This window comes from Pongo pygmaeus, chromosome 10 (assembly GCF_028885625.2).
Source record: "Pongo pygmaeus isolate AG05252 chromosome 10, NHGRI_mPonPyg2-v2.0_pri, whole genome shotgun sequence".
NCBI lineage: Eukaryota > Metazoa > Chordata > Mammalia > Primates > Hominidae > Pongo > Pongo pygmaeus.
In genome coordinates, this window is record NC_072383.2 from 50,646,298 (window position 1) to 50,656,780 (window position 10,483).

Here is a 10,483-nt window from a genome sequence, read left to right on the forward strand (position 1 = left end):
CACTCCAGCCTGGGTGACAAGAGTGAAACGCTGTCTCAAAAAAAAAAAAAAAAAAGAAATGTTTGTTGTTGCCGGGCGCCGTGGCTCACGCCTGTAATCCCAGCACTTTAGGAGGCCGAGGTGGGTGGATCACCTCAGATCACCTGAGGTCAGGAGTTCAAGAGTAGCCTGGCAAACCTGGTGAAACTCCGTCTAAAAATATAAAAATGAGCCAGGTGTGGTGGTGGGTTCCTGTATTCCCAGCTACTCCGGAGGGCTGAGGCAGGAGAATTGCTTGAACCCGGGAAGTGGAGGTTGCAGTGAGTCGAGATTGCGCCAGCCACTGCACTCCAGCCTGGGCAACACAGCGAGACTCCGTCTCAAAAACAAAAAAGAAATGTTTGTTGTTTAAGCCACCCCGTCTATAGTAATTTGTTACAGCAGAACTGACTAAGACAGACACAAGATCAAGGTGGGAAAAAGTGTAACTTGACCCAGCTCTGTGATGAGTTTATCCCTAGCTCCTTCCTCTATTACATTTACCTTTGATTTGTCTATTAGAGAATACTCCACTATTTATATATTCATTACTCATTTATGCACAGATATACAATAAAAACATTAATCAGGTGAATTACTTTCTTATCAATACCCGCCAAGAAAACACCACAACTAACTATAAATTTGTAATAAACTCCCAAGGGGCAGAGGTTGGGTTTTTAGTTGCATCTCAAACACACCCCATCATTCAAAAGTCTGAACTGGAAAGTAAGAAGGAAAGGAAGGAGAACTTTATTACGCTAGTGTCATACAAGCCTGTCCTAATAAGCAACCCCAAACTGCTCTCCTGTCTGGGTCCAGAATTGGGTTTGGTTTTGAAATAACACATGGGAAATCTCTAGCCAAAGTCCTCACCAGTTCCTCCTTTGACTAACAATCTCCAACCCAGGAAGTGCGAACTACAGCATCTTTGGTAGAGGTGATTGGATTTACTCAAGAAAAAGCCCCATCTGAACTCCCCAAGCAGAAATCTTCATTAGAAAAAAAAAAAAAAAAAACAGCCAGGCTTGGTGGCTCATGCCTGTAATCCCAGCACTTTGGGAGGCCAAAGAGGGCAGATATGAGGTCAAGAGATCGAGACCATCCCCCCGCCATCTCCACTAAGAATACAAAAATTAGCTGGGCGTGGTGGTACACGCCTGTAGTTCCAGCTACTCGGGAGGCTGAGGCAGGAGAATCACTTGAACCCAGGAGGCGGAGGTTGCAGTGAGCTGAGATCACACCACTGCACTCCAGCCCAGTGACAGAGCAAGACTCTGTCTCAAAAAAAAAAAAAAAAAAAAAAGTAGAAGAAGAACATTAAAAAAACAGATTTAGGCTCGGTGCAGTGGCTCACACCTGTAATCCCAGCACTCTGAGAGACCAAGGCAGAAGGATCACTTGAAGCCAGGAGTTTGAGATCAGCCTGGGCAACATAGCAAGACACCCATCTCTACAAAAAATTTTAGAAGTTAACTGGATGTGGTGGTGCACGCCTGTAGTCCAGCTACTCAGGAGGCTGAGGCAGGAGGATTGCTTGAGCCTAGGAGTTCAAGGTTGCAGTGAGCCATGATTGCACCACTGCACCCTAGTGTGGGCAACAGAGCAAGACTCTGACTCTAAAAAACAACAAAAACTGCTGGGCGTGGTGGCTCATGCCTGTAATCCCAGCACTTTAGGAGGCCGAGGTAAGTGGATCACCTGAGGTCAGGAGTTTGCAACCAGCCTGACCAACATGGCAAAACCCCATCTCTACTAGAAATACAAAAATTAGCCAGGCATGGTGGTACACACCTGTAGTCTCAGCCACTCAGGAGGCTGAGGCAGAATTGCTTGAACCCGGGAGGTGGAGGTGGCAGTGAGCCAAGGTCGCACCACTTTACCTCAGCCTGGGCAACAGAGCGAGACTCCGTCTCAAAAAAAAAACCACAAAAAACAAAAAACAAACAAACAAAAAAACCAAAACAGAAATGAGGTTTACATGTTACAAGGCCCTGGAGAAGAGGAAAAAAAACCGTGTATAAAATACCACCTGGATAAAATAAGCCAAATACACAACTAAATAGGAGACCAGGCCAACAGGATGTCTTGGGAAGATGTCTTGAAGTAGGAGGGGCTTCTCCTGCAAAGGATTTGGCAAGACTAAGAGGGAGCAGGCATTCTAGATGAAGAGAATGATGAGTAACATGGGAAAGCCCAGTGTCCATTCCGGGCCAGGCAGAAGTTGAGGTGACAGATACAGTAGGAAAAGCAAGCTGAGGGCAGTTCATGCAGAGCTTTCAATGCTGGAGAGTAGGGCCTCGGAAAGAGATGTGATGACACGGTAAGAGCGCTCTTTCAGGAAGATTTATCCAGGAACTATGTGCTAGGTGGATGGGTGGAGATGAACTCAAGTGGGACAATTCCTGAAGCAGCCCAGTGGGGAAAGGAAAGTCATAGTTAGAGCAGAGTTCATGGGGACAGAGGAGAAGGGAAGGATAGGAACCCCTACTACCTTCTCCCTTGCTCACCAAGTCCCAGCCACAACAGTCTCCTTGGGCTGCAAACATGCCAGGCACCACCTCAGGGTCCTCGCCTGCCAAGAACACACTTTGCCTTTGCAACACTCTTCCCCAGATATCACTAGGCCTTGCTCTCACATCTCTACTTCCTTCACCTCTACTTCAGTCCCTCTGGCACTTGACCACTAAATATAAAATACAACTCTTACCCCATGGCGTATTCTCTAGCTCTCTGGCTTTCTGTTTCTCCATGGCACTTATCATCATCTGACCTATTATACATATGTATATATAATTATTATTATTATCTTTTTTTGGAGATGGAGTCTCACTCTGTCACCCAGGTTGGAGTGCAATGGCGTGATCTCGGCTCACTGCAACCTCTACCTCCCGGGTTCAAGCAATTCTCCTGCCTCAGCCTCCCAAGTACTGGGATAACAGGTGCCCACTACCACGCCTGGCTAATTTTTGTATTTTAGTAGAGATGGGGTTTCACCATGTTGGCCAGGCTGGTCTCAAACTCCTGACCTCAGGTGATCCACCCGCCTTGGCCTCCCAAAGTGTTGGGATTACAGGCATGAACCACCGTGCCCAGCCAACCTATTATATATTTGTTTGTCTGTTCATGCCCAATATAATGTAAGCTCCGTGAGGATACAGACTTTTTTTAGTTTGTCATTGTCTATTCAGTGCCTAGAACAGGGCACATGTTAGGGAGTCAATAAATGATTGGCTTGGTTTTGGATGGAGAGATTAATATGATACCAAGGGTTTGAGACTATGACTTGGAAGATAGTAGTACCATTAACAGCAATAGGGAAGCTGGAATAGAAAGATGAACCTTTCCACTTGAGACATGTTGAATGTGAAATGTGTAGGAGACAAACTGAAAACTCAGGACTAGTTCAGGGCAAACCCACAGGGCAGTGGAAGGCAGAATCCAAATCTCCAAAGAGTAAAAAAACTGAGGGAAAAACGTTTAATCAGAGGAGCAAGACTGAGTGTCAGGTCCAAAGGGCAATGTAAGGCCATAACTGGGAAAGTAAATTACTGGGTCAGAAGCTAATAAAGAAATGTCAATGTTGAATAGGAAATGTGTGAAGAAAAGGAGATACAGTCAAGCCATGAGAAAGAATCGTTAGAGCCGAGCACAGTGGCATATGCCTATTGTTCTAGCTACTTGGAAGGCTGAGGCTAGAGGATTGCTTGAACCCAGGAGCTCCAGCCTTGGCAACATAGCAAGACCCATTTTTTTTTTTTTTGGCAGTTTTTACATTTATTTAAACAGAAAACGTGCACATGAGCTGTCTACTCATTTTCTTCGCTGCGCAGCCTGGCATTGGGGTTGGTGACTCTGATGGCCAGTTGGGCAGCTCTTTCCACGATGGCTTTGCGGTTCTTGGAGGAAACATTGTGAGCGATCTCGGCACAGTAAGATTTGTTGCACATCAGCAGCACTTCCAGCTCCTTGACGTTGTGGACCAGGAACTTCTGGAAGCCACTGGGCAGCATGTGCTTTGTTTTTTTGTTGCTTCCATAACCAATGTTGGGCATCAACATCTGGCCCTTGAATCTTCTACGAACCCTGTTGTCAGTGCCTCTGGGTTTCCGCCGGTTACGCTTAATTTTGACATATTGGTCTGACTGGTGCCAGATGAACTTCTTGGTTCTCTTTTTGACAATCTTGGGCTTCACAAGGGGTCTGAGGGCGGCCATGATGCCGAGGAGGAGATGGCTGCCACCTCCGTAGGCAGCGCCAAGGAAGAGAGCCATCTTTTAAAAAAGAAAAGAAAAGGCCAGGTGTGGTGGCTCACGCCTGTAATCCCAGCACTTTGGGAGGCCAAGGCAGGCAGATCATGAGGTCAAGAGATCAAGACCATCCTGGCCGACAAGGTGAAACTCCATCTCTACTAAAAATACAAAAATTACCTGGGCGTACTGGCAGGCACCTGTAATCCCAGCTACTTGGGAGGCTGAGGCAGGAGAATCGCTTGAACCTGGGAGGCAGAGGTTGCAGTGAGCTGAGATTGTGCCACTGCACTCTAGCCTGGCGACAGAGCAAGACTCCATCTCAAAAAAAAAAAAAAAAAAAAGAAAAAGGAAAGAAGGAGCCATTATGTCCCTAACAGTGTGCACTTATGCTGTCAGGGGACAGGTAGGACTGACAGCTTAAAGAACATTCTGAGGCTGGGCACGGTGGCTCATGCCTGTAATCCCAGCACTTTGGGAGGCCGAGGCAAGCAGATCACCTGAGATCAGGAGTTTGAGACCAGCCTGGTCAACATGGCAAAACCCTGTCTGTCTCTACTAAAAATACAAAAATTAGCCAGACACGGTGGTGGGCACCTGTAATGCCAGCTGCCTGGGGGAGGCTGAGGTTTGAGAATCACTTGAACCCAGGAGGTGGAGGTTATAGCAAGCCGAGATCATGCCACTGCACTCCAGCGTGGGGGATAGAGTGAGACTCTGTCTCAAAAAAAAAAAAAAAGAACATGCTAGGGCTACACTCCAGCATTTAAGCTAAAGCTAGAAATACATGGTTGAAAGGTTGAAGGCATTCACTGAGCTCACCAGGAGCTTTGACACAAAGATAGGGTCTTCGCCCCCATCTGAACAGGAGTGACAACAGAAGCTTTGGGAATTGATGAGTCACTAAGGAAAACAGTGCAGGGCACAAGTTGAAACTGGTGGCCCATGGGCTAAATTGGCCCCAGGTGTGCTTTATTTGGGCTACACAGGGTCGTGATTTTTTGAATTAACTATCCACTTTTAAATGTTGGACTATTTCACCAAAAAAAATCTATATATCTAGTTTATCTTGAAAAACTGGAAGATCTGGTAACGTTGGGCCCTATTTCACTTGACAATGAGAGTCAGGGTTGAGTTGTGACTGTCACCTTTAAAGAAAGTACATAGAGTAGGCTAGGCCACAGTGACAAAATATCAGCGACTTAACACAATGAAGATTTGTTTCTTGTTCAAGCAAAGTCCAGGGTGAATCAGGCAACTCTCCAGGGTAGCTTTCTTCCTTGCAATGACTCAGGGATCCAGGCTGCTGAATCAGGCAACTCTCCAGGGTAGCTTTCTTCCTTGCAATGACTCAGGGATCCAGGCTGCGCACATCTTAAGACTCTGCTATTCCAACTTACACTCTAGATGATCCCTTCAGGGAGCCGGAGCTGAAGGGCTGCTTTGTGGCTCTTACATGCTTCCAACACAAAGTGAAATGGTACTTGAACTAACCGTCCATTTGCCGAAACTAGTCCCAGGACCCTCATCAGGGGCCTGAGAAATGTGGGGCAGCTCATGGATATTGGGTGAGCAGTAAATGTCTCTGCCACATGGAACATGTGCTCTGCAGTTTGCCACATGCTTGCCAGGCTGCTTAAATCATTCACATTGTCTACCTGGCTCCTGGAGACACTGGCATTTGCAGCCTTTGGTACAAAAAGAGAGGAGTGCTGAGGAGAGAACCTTGTGGAATGCTACCAGGGAGCAGCCATCACAACAGAACCCTACACTAGCCCAGTGTTTCATGCCAAGGTTCTGTCTGTAAGTGACAGAACCTACCCCTGGGAGGTGACCTGGCTATATCTTTCCTATCTCCTGGTCACACTGCTGAGGGGGTGCCTGCTGCTTCTCCACAGAAGAAGATTCAAAATGTTCTTGTGTTACAACCTTTGCATATTTCAAATTCCTTATAGTCAAAAAGGTTCTTCTGAATTCTACCTACTTTCCTTCCTCCTATATTGCATTTCTTCTCTTTACTCTTGCTCTGCATAGCTCCTAAAGACTGAACTGGAGCAAAAACCTGCACACTAGGCTCTGGATAGTACCGGTTCCCATGTGAAATGTTCAGGAAGACCAATTTATGTGTTTTTCCTAAAAAGTGTTTGTTTGTTTGTTTATTTTGAGACGGAGTCTCGCTCTGTTGCCCAGGCTGGAGTGCAGTGGCGTGATCTCGGCTCATGGCAAGCTCCGCCTCCCGGGTTCACACCAGTCTCCTGCCTCAGCCTCCGGAGTAGCTGGGACTACAGGCGAGCACCACCACGCCCGGCTAATTTTTTGTATTTTTAGTAGAGACGGGGTTTCACTGTGTTAGCCAGGGTGGTCTCGATCTCCTGACCTCGTGATCCACCCGCTTCGGCCTCCCAAAGTGCTGGGATTACGGGCGTGAGCCACCGCGCCCGGCCTGTTTTAAATAATTTTATTTGTCCAACTGTTTTATTTTTTCACCTGTTTCTCCTTTTCTGCCTTTGTTTGAATTAAATATTGTTTAGAATTCCACATTATTTATTGAATTTTTTGCTATACGTCTTTTTTTTTTTTTTTTTTTTTGAAACGGAGTGTTGCTCTGTCACCAGGCTGGAGTGCAGTGGCATGAACTCGGCTCACTGCAATCCCTGCTTTCCGGGTTCAAGCGATTCCCCTGCCTCAGCCTCCCAAGTAGCTGGGACTACAAGCACGCACCACCACGCCCGGCTAATTTTTGTATTTTTAGTAGAGATGGGGTTTCATCATGTTGGCCAGGATGGTCTTGAACTCCCGACCTATCTCGGCCTCCCAAAGTGCTGGGATTACAGGCATCAGCCACCGCGCCCAGTCAGCTATACCCCTTTACATTACTTTTTAAATTCTTGCTCTAGGGTTTAGAAAATACATCCATAACTTTTCACAGCCTAGGGTTAGGTTAGTATAGTACTTCTTCATGTGAAATATGAAAATCTTACAACCATTTTAGGTCCATTTACCACCAACTCCCACTATTTCCTCTTTTTTTTTTTTTTTTGAGACGAGTCTAGCTCTTGTCGCCCAGGTTGGAATGCAATGGCACGATCTTGGCTCACTGCAAATGCTAGCTCCCAGGTTCAAGCGATTCTCCTGCCTGAACCTCTTGAGTAGCTGGGATTACAGGGACGCACCAGCACGTCTGGCTAATTTTTGCATTTTTAGTAGAGACAGGGTTTCACCATGTTGGCCAAGCTGCTCTGAACTCCTGACCTCAGGTGATCCATCCGCCTCGGCCTACCAAAGTGCTGGGATTACAGGCGTGAGCCACTGCGCCTGGCCCCACTATTTATTTATTTATTTATTTATTTAGAGACAGAGTCTCGCTCTGTCGCCCAGGTTGAAGTGAGATGGCGCGATCTCGGCTCACTGCAAGCTCCGCCTCCAGGGTTCACGCCATTCTCCTGCCTCAGCCTCCGGAGTAGCTGGGACTACAGGCACCCACCACCACACCCAGCCAATTTTTTGTATTTTTAGTAGAGACGGAGTTTCACCGTGTTAGCCAGGATGGTCTGGATCTCCTGACCTCGTGATCCACCTGCCTCGGCCTCCCAAAGTGCTGGGATTACAGGCGTGAGCCACCGCGCCCGAACTTATTTATTTATTTATTTATTTATTTATTTATTTATTTGAGATGGAGTCTTGCTCTGTCGCCCAGGCTGGTGTGCAGTGGTGCAATCTCAGCTCACTGCAACCTCCACCTCCCGGGTTCAAGGGATTTTCCAGCCTCAGCCTCCCGAGTAGCTGGGACTACAGGCGAGCATCACCATGCCTGGCTAATTTTTGTATTTTTTAGTAGAGATGGGGTTTCACCATATTGGCCAGGCTGGGCTCGAACTCCTAACCTCATGATCCGCCCACCTTGGCCTCCTAAAGTGCTGGGATTACAGGCGTGAGCCACCGAACCCGGCCTTCTTTTTAATTAATTTATTTTTTAACTTATTATTATTATTTTTTTGAGATGGAGTCTTACTCTGTCACCCAGGCTGGAGTGCAGTGGAGGAATCTCGGCTCACTGCAACCTCCACCTGCTGGGTTCAAGCGATTCTCCTGCCTCAGCCTCCTGAGTAACTGGAATTACAGGTGCCCGCCACCACGCCTGGCCAATTTTTGTATTTTTTCAGTAGAGAAGGGGTTTCGCCATGTTGGTCAGGCTAGTCTAGAACTCCTAACCTCGTGATCCGCCCACCTTGGCCTCCCAAAGTGCTGGGATTACAGGTGTGAGCCACCGCGCCCAGCCTTCTTTTCATTCGTTTGTTTATTTATTTTTGAGACAGGGTCTTGCTGTCACCCAGGTTGGAGTGCAGTGGCAATCACAGCTCAGTGCAACCTCGACCTCCCGGGCTCAAGTGACCCACCCACCTCAGCTTCCTGAGGAGCTGGGACTACAGGCACACACCACTATGCCCAGCTAATTTTTTTTTTTTTTTTTTTTTTTGTAGAAATGGGGTTTCACCATGTTGCTCATGGCTGGTCTCCAACGCCTGGGCTCAAGGGATCATCCTGCCTCGGCCTTCCAAAGTGTTGGGATTATAGGCATGAGCCACCACACCTGGCCCAGTTCCCACTATGTTTTAGCTATAGTTGTATGCATTACATTTAAATACATTATAATTCCCCAAGACCATGTTCTAATATTTGCTTTTGGCAGTCAAGTGTATTTCAAATAAATTAAGAGGGGCAGGGCATTGTGGTTCATGCCTCTGTAATCCCAACACTTTGGGAGGCCGAGACAAGAGAACTGCTTGAGGCCAGGGGTTCGAGACCAGCCTGGGCAACATAGTGAAATCCCAGTCTCTACCAAAAACATATAAAAAATAAAAATAAGCTGAGTGTGGTGGCACACACCTGTAGTCCCAGCTGCCTGGGGGGCTGAGGTAGGAGGATTGCTTGAGCACAGAGATTTAAGGCCACTGCACTCCAGCCTGGGTGACAGAATAAGACCTTGTCTCTTAAAAAAAGACACACAGGGCCAAGCGCAGTGGCTCACACCTGTAATCCCAGCACTTTGGGAGGCCAAGGCTTGATCACTCGAGGTCAGGAGTTCGTGACCAGCCTGGCCAACATGGTGAAACCCCATCTCTACTAAAAATAATCTGGGCGTGGTGGTGTGTGCCTGTAATCCCAGCTACTCAGGAGGCTGAGGCAGAAGAATCGCTTGAACCTGGGAAATGGAGATTGTGGTGAGCCAAGATCGCGCCACTGCACTCCAGTCTGGATGACAGAATGAGCTTACAACTCAAAAAAAAAAAAAAAAAAAAAAAAAAGACCCACAGAAAAGCAAATATGTGTATTACAGTTTTTTTTGTTTGTTTTTTTTTTAAACAGAGTTTCACTCTTGTTGCCCAGGCTGGAATGCAATGGCGCGATCTTGGCTCACTGCAACCTCTGTCTCCTGGGTTCAAAGCAATCCTCCTGTCTCAGCCTCCTGAGTAGCTGGGATTACGGGCGCCTGCCACTACACCCGGCTAACTGTATTTTTAGTGGAGATGGGGTTTCTCCATGTTGGTCAGGCTGGTCTTGAACTCCTGACCTCAGGTGATCCACCCGCCTTGGCCTCCTAAAGTGTTGAGATTACAGGAGTGAGCCACTGCGCCCAGCCTATAGTATTTTTAATAAATAAATCATAAATAAAAATAATTTTTAAAAAGAAATTAAGACGAAAATATGCCTTTTACACTTACCTGGTAACCTACTGTATAAATACTCTGTATTCCTTCCTAAATATATGCATTTCCCTCTGGTATCATTTCCCCTTAGTTTGAAGAACTTCCCTTAGTTTGGCTGTAACACAGTTCTTTCTTATTTTTTATTTTTTTGAGACAGAGTCTCATTCTGTTGCCCAGGCTTGAGTGCAGTGGCGTGATCTTAGCTCACTGCAACCTCTGCCTCCCAGGTTCAAGTGATTCTCATGCCTCAGCCTCCTGAGTAGCTGGGACTACAGGTGACACTCAGCTAATTTTTTGTATTTTCAGTAGGGACGGGGTTGCCTGTTGCCCAGGCTGGTCTCAAACTCCTGAGCCCAGACGGTCTGCCCAACTCGGCCTCCCAAAGTGGTAGGATTACAGGCGTTAGCCACCTTGCCCAGCTGGCTTAAATACAGTCTATTGGCAATGAATTCTTAGTTTTCTTGTATCTGAATATGTGTTTTTTTGCCTACATTTTTTTAAAAACAG

The 10,483-nt window shown here is 46.9% G+C and overlaps 1 protein-coding gene across 1 annotated transcript; it reads right to left on the bottom strand.

The window, feature by feature from the left end:
* Positions 1-3,767: 3,767 nt before the first annotated feature.
* LOC129009369 (large ribosomal subunit protein eL32-like) lies at positions 3,768-4,285 on the bottom strand. Its single transcript, XM_054442181.1, has one exon. The coding sequence runs from the start codon at positions 4,233-4,235 to the stop codon at positions 3,828-3,830; it is 408 nt and encodes a 135-aa protein (XP_054298156.1). The 5' UTR covers positions 4,236-4,285; the 3' UTR covers positions 3,768-3,827.
* Between the last annotated feature and the right edge of the window lie 6,198 nt (positions 4,286-10,483).